General features: G+C 39.0%; 1 protein-coding gene across 1 annotated transcript in view; it reads left to right on the forward strand.

Moving 5' to 3' along the window:
• gpd2 (glycerol-3-phosphate dehydrogenase 2 (mitochondrial)) overlaps window positions 1–14,904 on the forward strand; it is a 44,167-nt gene that overhangs the window by 7,160 nt on the left and 22,103 nt on the right. Inside the window, exons 3-7 of the mRNA XM_085802147.1 lie at window positions 591–762; window positions 1,674–1,798; window positions 1,892–1,989; window positions 3,343–3,506; window positions 12,156–12,320. Coding sequence (XP_085658273.1) covers window positions 591–762; window positions 1,674–1,798; window positions 1,892–1,989; window positions 3,343–3,506; window positions 12,156–12,320 — 724 coding nt within the window. The remainder of the gene's footprint in view (window positions 1–590; window positions 763–1,673; window positions 1,799–1,891; window positions 1,990–3,342; window positions 3,507–12,155; window positions 12,321–14,904) is intronic.

Below are 14,904 nucleotides of genomic sequence, written 5' to 3' on the forward strand. Positions count from 1 at the left end.
TCACGGTCTAAAAGAGGTTTTACCTGAAAAAAAAACACAGTTCCATTGTTCACTATGATACAATTTTTTCCAGCCCTTCAAAGTGCAGGGAAAATGCAGTTTTTATTTGGACCTAACCAACTCACGTATCCCTCCGCCCAGGGTTAGCGCCCGCCGATCAGCAGTTGGTTAGGTCCACATAAAAACTGTGTTTTTCCTGCACTTTGAGGGGCTGGAAAAAATTATATTATAGTGAACAATGGAACTGTGTATTTTTTTTCAGGTAAAACCTCTTTTAGGCCGTGAAAATAGGCCGTTTCTTTGGGTCCGTTCACAACAATGTATGTTGTATATCTCTGGGCAGGGCTATTATGGGCTGGCGTTGCTAACGGGAGGAGTGCAGAGAGTCTTCTACTGCAATTAAAGTACTTAGGGGCTATTTGGAGATCATACAACCCCACTTTAAAAAAAAATGCTACTATCCCTTTAACATAGGAATTAACATAAAAAAAACTATAACAGAAGTCAAAGCCACTGAAGCTACTGTGCCCATTGTGTGTGTTTGTGCTGGTGTGTGTGTGTGTGTGTGTGTGTGTGTGTGTCACGTCCAGGCCAGGTTAGCCCACGTAGCTGCAGAAGCGGAGCTGAAGGTTCCCTACGCCGACGAGCTCCCGTCCCGGCAGGCCCAGCTGGCGGCGCTGAGATCCACCGAGGAGTTCGACGTTCTGGTGGTCGGCGGAGGGGCCACGGGCGCAGGATGTGCCTTAGACGCTGTCACGCGCAGTAAGATAAGATCGCTGGCAACAACAGCCCCCATCCACACTTAAACACACCACCCTCCTGGGGCGGTTTTAAGTCTCTACGTAAAACACATTTCTTTCCTTTAGCATTTACTGATTTTTACCAGTAAAAACTCCCTGATTTCCTCTGTTTACCACTTTTACCTGTTTGTTTATTGTCATTTTAATGTTTGATTTTTATCCCCTGTGGTTTTATTTTTCTTGTTTTAAAGGGATAGTTCAACATTTTGGTAAATTGACCCATTGCCATAATCCCTATAGTCATAGCAGTAGATTTGTTACCTTTAATTGTCTGTGCAAGCTGTTTTTAGAACGGCGGAGCAGAGCCGCTACGGAGGCTAGTGGAATTTCTTGGTTTCCCTCATCAAATACACAATCCAACAACTCCAAAACGCTCTGGTGGACAAGTTGTGAGCTGCACATTCACCACGCTATGAGATAATAACACAACGTTACCAGACAGAGTTGTTTTCGAGAATTTACCTCGAAAACAAGAAATCCCATGAGCCTCCGTAGCGTAGCTCTGCTCCGCCGTTCTAAAAATAGCTTGCACCGACAATTCAAGGTAACGAACCTACTCCTAAAACTATAGGGATTATGGCAATGGGCCAATTTGCCAAAAATATTGAACTATCCCTTTAACTGTTATCTTCATTTTCTCTGTAAAGAACTTTGTGCTCTTGTTTGATAAGTGCTCTATGAATAAAGTTTATTATCATTATTATTTATTATTATGATTGAAGTAGGGAAACGCCTTAGAGTTTATAATGATCTCACTTGTTGCTACGTTGTTTTCTGTTGAACATAGTGGAATAAAGAGAAGAAGCTTTTAAGACACATGAGTATAAAACTGTGACAGTATTAACTTATCATGTACTGTACGACTTTCCTCAGACCTCAAGACTGCCCTTGTGGAGAGAAGCGACTTCTCCTCAGGGACCAGCAGCCGCAGCACCAAGCTCATCCACGGTGGCGTGCGCTATCTCCAGAAGGCCATCATGCAGCTGGACTACGAACAGGTTCATCCTCGTCTTTTTTTTATACTTCACATTCACCCCACAACAACTCAACACTGTTCTTGTCTCATCATCTGTTTTTATTCTGAATCACAGTACATGATGGTGAAAGAGGCCCTGCACGAGCGAGCCAACCTCCTGGAGATCGCACCGCACTTATCGGCGCCGCTGCCCATCATGCTTCCTGTTTACAAGTAAGAGTCAGACTCTGAGAACAGGGTTCTTACGGATCCTTAAAGCAGAAGTAAGCGATATATTTGTGTTAATATAAGTCTTAAATAGTTATATCTTCCGACAGCAATCACTTCTATAGAGTGTTTGGACCGAAACACGGGTCTCTCAGTCCCTCTGCTCTGCTCTGAGCCGAGGAGAAAACTTTTCTTGTATCCTACAAGTTTTATCCAATGAGGAGAGAGAACGGCATAAAGGGCTGTGTGTGCAGCCAAGGGATGCGCCTGAATGTGGTGACGTAGGGACGAGGACTGTTATGGTGCGTTCAAGGCAACTCGTAACTCGTGTTTTTCCGACCTGTGAAGTCGTACCAGTTCGATCTGGTACGAGTTCATGGGTCAGAAGTTACGAGTGGCCGTTATAGTGACTTTCACAGGTAAAACAGGTCGGAAAAACACGAGTGGGTTGCCTGGAACGCTACAAAGTCGTAAGTTGTGACTTGAAGCTGTAATTTACGGTTTCAAAAGCCTGCCTGGAACGCAGCATTAGCCAAAACCACCGGATCACTTACTTCTGCTTTAAGAAGTCTTAAAAGGCATTGAATTCATTAATCTAAAAACAAGGCCTTAATTGGCATTAAAATGTCTTAAATCAATTTTTCAAATGTCTTAAAAATGTTAACACTTGGTAAGTGGGATTTTATGGTTGTAATTAGTCTCAAATCTCAAAATAATTGGTAACATTCTGACATAGAGAAGTTAGTGGCGGCTAAATCTCTCACCTCATCTCGCCACCAGCTCCCAAGTCAGTGTATTTTTTTTTTCTGGACTTTTTCTGCATTTATTTTGAAAGGACAGCTGCGGAAAAACTCGTGCGAGTTTGTAGTTTTCACCAAAGTCCGTACTTTTAATGGAAACACACAGAACTCAAATTTCTTTTAATGCGCATCATTTCCCAGTTATTTGAATCACTTTGGATGGAAACATACGAGCGAGCAAACGTGTCCTTTTTAGTTTATCATCTCCTCTCCACAACTACACAGCTGTTAAATTATGTCACTCACTCATAGCCCCCCCGCCCCCCACAATTATTCATGTAGCAGTCACTTTACCTTGGATCACATAGGAAAGTGGGTAAAATTGTCCCTAACCCTATGTATGTGGTTCGTCAAGGTCGTTTTTTGGGGGTTTTTTTGCATTTGTGTTTAATGTGAAGTCGGTCTTAAATTTCATTTCAGGTGGCATTAAAAACGTCTTAAAAAGTCTTAAATTTAACTTGGCTTAAGCTGTAGGAACCCTGGAGAAGAAGAGAAATGAAGAACTGCATTGGTGTTTTATTTCTATCTGACTCCAATCACTGTGTTCATCATCACCCAGATGGTGGCAGCTGCCTTACTACTGGGCCGGGATCAAGATGTACGACCTGGTGGCCGGGGTCCAGAACCTGAAGAGCAGCTACGTGCTCAGTAAGACCAAAGCCCTGGAGCTGTTCCCCATGCTGAAGAAGGACAAGCTGGTGGGGGCCATCGTCTACTACGACGGTGAGTCCCGTTGTCACGCACACTCCACCGCCGTGTGTGGACAGTAATCGCTCTGCTTGTTGATTCATTACTGAGCTCTGTGTTTTCTGTAAACAGGAACAAAGCAGCTGAGTCAGTCTCACTGTTTTGACATGAAGCAGCATAAAAGCAGAATGGTTTAAACTAAAGCACATCACACTATTTATTATATGTGACCCGATCCATCAAAATGAGTCACAGTGACCCAAATTTCAAAGTTGAGATTTTGGTTTCAATGGAAAGATTAGAAAATAAGCTTTAAAATGATACCCTAGTCAGAGTCATACATTTGATGGTTTTCTAGATGTGGCCATTTGAATTTCGATCTCCTACTCTCTTATTCTGTTCTAAAACCTGAGAAAATAGCAGTTGAAGTTTTTGCCAGTGAATCTGGCATCTGTTCCTGTACCACGTGATTACACGCTCCCTATACGGCCCCTTGTTGTCATAGAGGCACCATTCAATGACCCTCGGAAAGCAGAGAATCTCACAATTCAGATGCTTTTTACAGCTCGTGTCTATCATAACCGGTTCAGAAGTTGTCATGTTTTGTTGACATTTTGTAAAACATGTGCAAGCGTGTACGTTCGGTTTAGCATCGATGCTACGCTCTGTTAGCGTTGATGCTACTCGGTTTAGCATCTGTTTCTGTACCCATCCCTTCTCGTCATAGAGGCAACATTCAATGACCGTCGGAAAGCGGAGAATCCTGCGATTCAGATGCAGTTTACAGCTCGTCTCTATCATGAACGGTTCAGAAGATATTTCATGTTTTGCACCGAAGCAACGCTCATTTTCAGAGGGTTTAAGTTGCAAGTCAACTTTAATCATCATTTACGTGCCTTTTCTCAATTATCTGGACTGTGAAACTTTGGGAGATTGTTTTTGAATGTCATTGCTTTGAAATTAGGGTAAAAAAATTTTTTTTATTTTCTATGGGTTTTCCACGTTATCAGCTGATTATCTAAAAATAGAACGTTGCGACTTCCGACTCATTTTGATGGAACGGGTCACATATATGTATGTATTTATATAGATATATACAGCCTGATTTTATAGGAAGTTTATAAAAAACACTGCTGGGATTAAACATTGACATTATCCCACCAAAATTGTTTCATAAACTCTTAAAGTTGTCATTTTCTGCTAATAAATGCTCTAAATGGCAATATTTTTATTTCTTGTTCCTCACAACCAGAATGAACGTGAAGCACAAAAGCAGAATGGTTTAAACTAAAGCACATCACACTCTTTATTTATTATATATGTATGTATTTATATAGATATATACGGTCTGGTTTTATAGGAAGTTTATAAAAAACACTGCTGGGATTAAACATTGACATTATCCCACCAAAATTGTTTTATAAACTCTTAAAGTTGTCATTTTCTGCCAATAAATGCTCTAAATGACAATATTTTTATTTCAGTTTTGGGAAAAATGTTGTCAGTAGTTAATAGAATAAAACAAAAATGCTAATTTTACTCAAACACATACTTATTTTCCATACTGTGAGTAAGTTTTACTTACTTTACTTACTTATAAATAGTAAAACCAGAGAAACTCATCATTTTGAAGTGGTTTTGCGGCTGTATACTGTACAGTTTATATATAAATTATAAGTCTGTTTAGAAATTGCAGCAGAAAATGACACATTTAAAATCATGCTGAGTCAGTCTCACTGTTTTCCCTTCTTGTTCCTCACAACCAGAATGAATATGAAGCATAAAAGCAGAATGGTTTAAACTAAAGCACATCACACTCTTTATTTATTATATATGTATGTATTTATATAGATATATACAGCCTGATTTTATAGGAAGTTTATAAAAAAACACTGCTGGGATTAAACATTGACATTATCCCACCAAAATTGTTTTATAAACTCTTAAAGTTGTCATTTTCTGCCAATAAATGCTCTAAATGGCAATATTTTTATTTCAGTTTTGGGAAAAATGTTGTCAGTAGTTAATAGAATAAAACAAAAATGCTAATTTTACTCAAACACATACTTATTTTCCATACTGTGAAGCACTCTGTGTACGCGTACTATGATGGGTGCTATATAAATAAAGTTTTACTTACTTTACTTAACTAAAACCAGAGAAACTCATCATTTTGAAGTGGTCTCGCAGCTGTATACAGTTTATATATAAATTATAAGTCTGTTTAGAAATTGCAGCAGAAAATGGCACATTTAAAATCATGTGGAGTTTGAAACGGGCTAAAAATACCATGCTCATATGCACATGAATAAAAGGAATAAAAACTTGACCTTCAATACTTGAAAAATTCATATGGAAGTGATATATTGAAAGCATTGATCATGATATTTCCATGTCATCTGCTTTGCTTTATCTCAACCCCAGTTCATTTGCTCAGTTAACACAGGGTTGTAGCTGTTTTTTTAGGTGAACCCAGTTTGTCATATTGTAGAAATGGTGTATAAATGATGAGATGGAGCCAAACTGGAGATTAAAGATCAGATTCCATTAGAACAGGCCGTCAGATGTGAATCCTGCCCGTGGCGCTCTCGTGTCCGCTGGTCCCTGGCGAAATGTGTTGACAGGCTGGTGGGATGCCCTCTCCTCTCCTCCCCCCGTGGCAGTAAAGGTTGCGTGTTCCCTGGATGGATGGATGGATGGGTGCTGAGGAGGAGAGCCAAACATATGCTGAGTGGCCAGCTGAGCGTGAGGAGATTCGTCGCGCCTCCGGGCACCGTTTCTTTTTCTTTTTTTTCTTCCACCGCCACCGAAAATAACAACTTTGCATCTGCGGGCGATGTGTAGGCTTCACTAACAGGTAGCTGCTCCTTTATTTACAGTACATCGGATGCCTTTTTTATTTAAGCTATTCAACGGTTTGAGAAAATTATACATCACATTTAAAGAATTAGTTTTAGTTTATTGGTTTATTTATTCGCACCAATACAGAATACAAGAATAGGACACATTAAAATACATTGACAAAAAAAAAAATAGGTGCAAGCCGAGACAAGAGACCAAAAGGGCCTATACAAGGAAAAAAAACAACAATTACCAAAACAACAAACAATATGTATACCCATACATACACAGACACACACATGCATACATACTAGACATTGAGAGTGGAAACACTACTCAAAAATCACAATGCTAACAATAATATTAATTAACAGACAACTCAAATCACTCCAATATTAACATACAGTCACTATTATTGTTTTAAATGCTGCTATGGGTATCTGGGAATGCCTCAAATGGAAATGTCGTTGTATGATATACAATGACAATAAAGCATCTTAATCACATCACTATCTATCTATCTATCTATCTATCTATCTATCTATCTATCTATCTATCTATCTATCTATCTATCTATCTATCTATCTATCTATCTATCTATCTATCTATCTATCTATCTATCTATTAAATTTAAATTTTTCCTTCCTTTTTGACCCAATTGACCCAATCTGTTCACTCCCTCCATCTATCTTACCTTCCTTTTTCCCTTCTTTCTTTCCTCTCATCTTTCCCTTCGTCCTTCCATCCTTCCTTCCTTTTTCCCTTCATCCTTCCTTCCTTCCTTTTTTCCATTTGTCCTTCCTTCCTTCCTTCCTTCCTTCCTTCCTTCCTTCGTCCGTCCTTCTGCTTCCTTCCTTGACCTAATCTGTTCCTTCCCTCCATTTTTCTTTCCTTCCTTTGTTCCCTTTGTCCTTACTACTTCTTCCTTCCTCTTTTCATCCAATTGACCCAATCTGTTCCCTTCCTCCATCTTTCTTTCCTTCCTTTGTCCCTTCCTTCTTTCCACATTCCTTTTTCCCTTCCTTCCTTCCTTCCTTCCTTCCTTCCTTTGTCCTTCCTTTTTCCTTCCTTTTTGACCCAATTGACCCAATCTGTTCCCTCCCTCCATCTATCTTACCTTCCTTTTTCCCTTCCTTCTTTCCTCTCATCTTTCCCTTCGTCCTTCCATCCTTCCTTCCTTTTTCCCTTCATCCTTCCTTCCTTCCTTTTTTCCCTTCGTCCTTCCTTCCTTCCTTTTTATCTATCTATCTATCTATCTATCTATCTATCTATCTATCTATCTATCTATCTATCTATCTATCTATCTATCTATCTATCTATCTATCTATCTATCTATCTATCTATCTATCTAATAAATTTAGAGAATAAAAACCAAGACAAATGATTGTTTTCTCTCTGAATGTAAAGTCTAATGCAGAATTTCCTATCTATCTATCTATCTATCTATCTATCTATCTATCTATCTATCTATCTATCTATCTATCTATCTATCTATCTATCTATCTATCTATCTATCTATCTATCTATCTATCTATCTATCTATCTATCTATCTATCTATCTATCTAATACATTTAAAGAATAAAAACCAAAACAAATGATTGTTTTCTCTCTGAATGTAAAGTCTAATGCAGAATTTCCTATCTATCTATCTATCTATCTATCTATCTATCTATCTATCTATCTATCTATCCATCTATCTATCTATCTATCTATCTATCTATCTATCTATCTATCTATCTATCTATCTATCTATCTATCTATCTATCTATCTATCTATCTATCTATCTATCTATCTATCTATCTATCTATCTATCTATCTATCTATCTATCTAATACATTTAAAGAATAAAAACCAAAACAAATGATTGTTTTCTCTCTGAATGTAAAGTCTTAATTCAGAATTTCCTGCCGCCTGCAGAAAGCAAAGAGCATTTCCTCGGTGCAAAGCAGCATATGTTTGATTTCCTCCTCCTCCCACTCCCCCGCCATCATCTGCTCTGAGGTGGGGGGGCACGAGGCCGGGATGGTGGAGGGGGTGGGGCGTCTTTTCTCCAATTACGCCGTCTGGAACAATCACGCCCGTGACATTTCGAAATCTGACCTTCTCTCCCGGCGGTGTAAAACGCCGAGGAGCGACGTCGTCGTTGTCGGTCGGTCGGACCAGCTGAGCAACAGCTATTTCTCCCCCCGCTGTCTTGGTTACGGCTGCTGCTGCTGCTGCTGCTGCTCCTGTTGCCGCCGCCAACAACAACAGCACCACACTCCTTTTTATCCTCACAAACCCCCGGACAAAGAATGTGAGGGCCTTAATCCTCTCGTTTCAAATTAGCTGGGCTGGTCAATTTATTTATATGCTCTGGACGCCGTGAAAACACAGCAACAGTGTTTTATTACCTGTGAATTCCCAGGGGTGCTCTGAATAATTTGTTGTAGTAAGCAAAAAACATGTTTTATTATTTCATTATTATTATTTTTTATTTATCATTTCCTTTATTTAACTTATTAAGATTTAAAAACCTCTATTACCAAAGCGACCTGACTAAGAGAGCAGCCAGAAACAACTCTACATAGATTTAGACTGGACTTTCTGATCTGAATTCATACTAAGACTACGTTTCTTTATTAATCCTCTGTCTTATCTTTATTAAAAATTTAGGAAATTAAAGAGAAAAAAGAGAAAGAAGTTCAGTAAAAATGGGATAAAACTGTATAAAATAATTAAATTAATCAGTAAGAGACATAAAGAGCCAAAACAGACAAACAGAAGTTAAAAGATCCGAATTATTTCTTGTAGTGAGCAAAAAACACGTTTTATTAATTCGTTATCATTATTTTTTATTTTATTTCCTTTATTTAACCAGGTAAAAACTTATTGAGATTTAAAAACCTCTTTTACAAGAGCGACCTGACTAAGAGAGCAGCGCAGAAACAACTCTACATAGATTTAGACTGGACTTTCTGATCTGAATTCATACTAAGACGTGTCTTTATTAATCCTCTGTCTTATCTTTATTAAAAATTTAGAAAATTAAGGAGAAAAAAGTTGAGTAAAAATAGGATAAAACAGTATAAAATAATTAAATTAATCAATAAGAGACATAAAGAGCCAAAACAGACACAAACAGAAGTTAAAAGATCCGAATAATTTCTTGTAGTAAGCAAAAAACATGTTTTATTATTTAATTATTATTATTTTTTATTTATCATTTCCTTTATTTAACTTATTAAGATTTAAAAACCTCTTTTACAAAAGCGACCTGACTAAGAGAGCAGCCAGAAACAACTCTACATAGATTTAGACTGGACTTTCTGATCTGAATTCATACTAAGACGTGTCTTTATTAATCCTCTGTCTTATCTTTATTAAAAATTGAGAAAATTAAGGAGAAAAAAGAGAAAAAAGTTGAGTAAAAATGGGATAAAACAGTATAAAATAGTTAAATTAATCAATAAGAAACATAAAGAGCCAAAACAGACACAAACAGAAGTTAAAAGATCCGAATAATTTCTTGTAGTAAGCAAAAAACATGTTTTATTAATTCATTATTATTATTTTTTATTTATCATTTCCTTTATTTAACTTATTAAGATTTAAAAACCTCTATTACAAAAGCGACCTGACTAAGAGAGCAGCCAGAAACAACTCTACATAGATTTAGACTGGACTTTCTGATCTGAATTCATACTAAGACGTGTCTTTATAAATCCTCTGTCTTATCTTTATTAAAAATTGAGAAAATTAAAGAGAAAGGTGAGAATGAAGTCCAATAAAAATGGGATAAAACAGAAAAAAATGATAAAATTAATTAATAAGAGACATAAAGAGCCAAAACAGACACAAACAGAAGTTAAAAGATCCGAATAATTTCTTGTAGTAAGCAAAAAACATTTATTTTATTAATTCGTTATCATTATTTTTTTTTTTATTTCCTTTATCTAAGCAGGTAAAAACATATTGAGATTTAAAAACCTCTTTTACAAGAGCGACCTGACTGAGAGAGCAGCGCAGAAACAACTCTACATATATTTAGACAACATAAAAATGACAAATTACATAGGGCAACCACAATTTTTAGATTAGCCGCCTATAGACTGGTGTTGAAAATTAGCACTTGTGCTAAACACACTCAAGCAAAGCATCTGGTCTGTCCACTGGAACAGTCTTAATGTATTTGTGATATCCATATCAAATAAATAAACATAACATAACATAACAATCACTGGATCTCCTTTCTCTTTCCTTTAAAACTGATCAGAATTCATACTAAGACTTGGTTCTCAATCCTGCAGTAAAATGAGTTTGCATGTTGATAAAGTGTCTTTTATTAATCCTCTGTCTTATCTTTATTAAAAATTGAGAAAATTAAGGAGAAAAATGAGAAAGAAGTTCAGTAAAAATGGGATAAAACGGTATAAAATAATTAAATTAATCAATAAGAGACATAAAGAGCCAAAACAGACACAAACAGAAGTTAAAAGATCAGAGATTAAGAGTCTAAAATGACCAATAGGCACCAGTGAATTCATTTTCATCACGTCCAGCATCAACGTGGTTACGGAAACAAAGCCTGTTTTTATTTTTGCGCACATTGTAAATCGGTCGGGGTAAGAAATCCGGCTGGAAGCTTCCTGTAAACACAACACCCTGAAGACAATGAGCACACACAACTTTAGAAAAATAGCTCGTACAATGGGAGACAGATTCCTCACAGGGAAGAAAAACAAAATCTCACCTTTTATCCACCACTTTCCGGAGAATGACGCTGGGTGTCGCCATGACACTCCATTCCACCGTTAGGCTACTGTATTGTTGATAGCATAGACTGGTTGATAGACATTGGCTGTGATGACTTTATTTATAATCATCACCTAATTTTAATGAGAACAATACGGACGAGCTTTTAGCTTATGTCACATTTTCACGTCACTATATCACCGTTGCGACTAGCCGACTACTCTGATGTTTATGAAGTCTATAAAACGAATTGTTGAACAAACATTTTAGATTAGCTGGGCTAACCGTTAGCTGTTAGCCGTTAGCAGTGTCAATAAACAATAACTCAATAAACGGCCCATGAAAAAAGCATGAGAACAATAGTGACGGACGAGAGTTTCGCTATATATATCTAATTTTTCATGTTACTATATCACCGTTTAGACTAATCTGATGTTTGTAAAGTCTATAAAACCAATGATTGGACAAACATTACTATTTACGTGTGCACATTTTTGTAATTAGTCATGGTTATCAGAGATTAGCCGGGCTAACGGTTAGCTACCTGTTTAACTTTAATAACTCAGTGACTCAATAAACGCTCCATGAAAAAATATTTTCTCCAGCGGATATCTGAGTTCCAACATGACTGAGCTAACTGGAGTAGTTTCATGTCGTGTCCCACAACGGGAGGGTTTTAACAGCTGACGTCCTGATGTTAGCTTGCTGCTGCTGTTAGCTTAGCTGTCAGCAGCAGCAAACTAACAACTACGATAACCATGACTAATTACAAAAACGTGCACACAGAAATAGTAATGTTTGTTCAATAATTCGTTTTCTAGACTTAACAAACATCAGATTTAGTCAAAACGGTTTTGGCAGCCCCGGAGCCCCCACATTTGGTACCTACACCGGTGGCTAACGCTACCAGTTAGCCGCTAACGCTACCATTTAGCCGCTCGCTAGAATGCTACTAAAACCGACTTCTGTTGTGGTGTGACGCAATGGATCATGGGGAAATAAAGTGGTGGATAGGTTTTCAGAGACAATAGATGAGAGAACACCACAACAAAGTGAATAAATGACTCTTCTCCTTCTCCTTCTCCTTCTCCTTCTCTGTCTCCTTCAGGACAGCACAACGACGCCCGTATGAACCTGGCCATCGCCATCACCGCCGCCCGCTACGGCGCCGCCATCGCCAACTACACGGAGGTGGTCCATCTACTGAAGACCAAAGACCCCGAGACGGGCAAGGAGAAGGTGTGTGGCGCCCGCTGCAGGGACGTCGTCACAGGTGAGGCGTACAAAGAGAAAATCTCAAGACAAACAGATTCAGAATTAATTTTTCTGAGTGATTAGCTGAGACTTGAAGGTCAGGGGTTAAGGGGTTAAAGAGAAGGACGACCGGCCGTCGTTTCAAAGGGCTGGAATCATTCATCAAGTGCTTTTAAAATGTTAGAAAGGAAAAGGACGTCTCAACTAGGGATGGGCATTTCGAATGATTTTCTAACCGAGTATCCTAACCTTGTCGTACCCGGGTAACCGAATACTGTAATAAAGAATAACATGACGTCATGTCTGATGGACAGAGCGCAGCCGGTGCATAAATGCGCTCTGACCGTCAGACAGTCGTATTACTGACACACAGCGTCGTCAGACTAAATATCAGGTGGATAATAAGAGTAGAGACTGGAGTTTAAGATGCACATACGGGGCAGATGTGCATCTTTATGCCGGGGAATAAATGCGCTGCATGCATCTGAGCGCAGCGCATTTATGCCGCGGCTGCCTTGGGAGGAGAAAACTTTTTTTAAAAATCATTAGCGGTGCTTATTTATTAGTCCACACTACGTTTTGGTGCCTTCGGTCCTCTCTGCCTCGCATCGTCTCAGGAAATAACTGGGAAGGTTTCAGAATGTTTGTAAACTGAAAGCTGATTTTCTAACAGACTTGATGACACCTGAACCAACACAGATTATTGTAAAAGGTTTGAAAGTCCGAGGCTCGATCCAAAAACGCTTTTACACAGCAGAAAATCACGTTGCTTGATCTGAAACTGTTTAAAACTACAAAAAGCTGAACCACGGCTTGATGATGTAGTTTGATCCGACACTAGACTGTTGCTCTAACGTGCCGTTTTTTTAATCCTAGGTTAAAGGACAATTCCGGGCGAATTCAACTCAGGGGTGTATTTTCATATCATTTTAGGTCTAAAAGAAGGAATCTGAAGATTTTCAGTTTAATGTCTCCTGTTTTGCGGTAGTTGCGTCTGTCCCCGCATCGCCATGGCAGCAATGAATGGGAGTGGATGTAAGTTCTGCTGTTTAGGCTGTTTACAGCCCTCAAAGCTGAATTTTTTTTCCACAGACAGCTTCAGATGGAGACTCAAACATGCACCGAGAAGTTTATTTACTTCAAGCAAGTCGACATGTTTGTAAAACTAGATCTAATTCAAAGTCTCCTGGAGTCTCGCGTGAGCCCGAAGTTGCAGTGCTGGTGTGTTCAGGCGCAGTAGGAGCTACCGCTTGTGTCATAAACACAGGAATATCAACTCTTTACTTGCTTGAAGTGTACATTTTTTTCCACAGACAGCGTCAGGTGGCGACTCAAACATGCGCCGAGAAGTTTTTTTTCCTTGAAGCAAGTAAAGAGTTGATATTCCTGTGTTTATGACACAAACGGTAGCTTTTCCCACTGCACCTGAACACACCGAGCACGGCAACTGGGTCTCGCGCGAGACTCCGGGAGACTTTGAATTAGGCCCAATCCCATTTCACCCCTTGGCCCTACCACTTACCCCTACCCCTCCGTTTTGCGCGTTCACGTGTAGGGGTAGGGGTGTCCCAATCCCCGTTAGGACAGAGGGGTAGGGGGAAGTGGTAGGGCTACATACCCCTCCAAACGGAGATTTTTCAGAGGCACACTCCAAACGGAGGGGTATGAAAAGTTTCCCATAATGCATCTTGCGGCAGCCGGCAGCAGTGGCTGTAAAACGAAAAGCTGTTTTATTTCTTGCTGTAGCGCTGTTATTACGTCACTTTCTTAAGTTTTAATATTTTTTCTTGCGAGAAAGTAACTGTTTAGGTCCCAAATGTGCAGTTAGTTTACCCAAATGACGGCGGGTTAGAAGTTTGCTCCGACGATTTTTGGGAGAAGTGAAGCTCCAGGAGGAGCGGCTCCTCACAGAGGCAGCAGCCGGTCTGCAGAGCTGCTCCGCCGGCCAAATTACGTCCTCGTCCCGGTCCCGCCGGGAGAGAAGGCGGTCGTTAATTAACTTATCCGCGGGTTTTTAGAGGTTTACCACCAGCATGTTAAATTCTTTTTAGCATTTAAATGTTGGTCTAATTGATGAAATCTGACAATTGTGGTTGTGGCAGTAGCATTAGTTATTTGGATGAAAAGTGAAGCTTCATGTATCAGACAGAGGAGCAGGCAGCTGCCTCTGGGCTCTGCACATACAGAAATCATCATCACATTTACATCAGTAAATAAATGTTTTACAATGAACCGATCAGTCTGCATTAAAGGTTGATTATGTAGAATATTTATTAAAAGCTATATTTTTACAAAAATAATACATCCATGGGGCGTTTTGAGGGTTACAGAATGAAAGTAGTGCTTTTCCATAAAAAAAAAAAAAATTGTCTGAAATAATGTTTTTAAAAAATTTGACGGGCTCGACAATGATTCTCTGTCACGTTCTGTTTACATTCGCCACCGAACTTTTTTTTTTTTTTTTTCAACTTGACGAGAGCAGTGACAGCGGAGGCTCTGAGCGCAGGTTTGGTTTTCAGCAGCGGTGTGGAAGGCAGAGAGCCTCCACTCTCCCTGTAACAAGCTAAAAGTCATTTATTATGCTGTTAATGACGGTAAAAATG

This window comes from Trachurus japonicus, chromosome 2 (assembly GCF_045865225.1).
Source record: "Trachurus japonicus isolate A0001 chromosome 2, Traja_1.0".
NCBI classification, from domain to species: domain Eukaryota; kingdom Metazoa; phylum Chordata; class Actinopteri; order Carangiformes; family Carangidae; genus Trachurus; species Trachurus japonicus.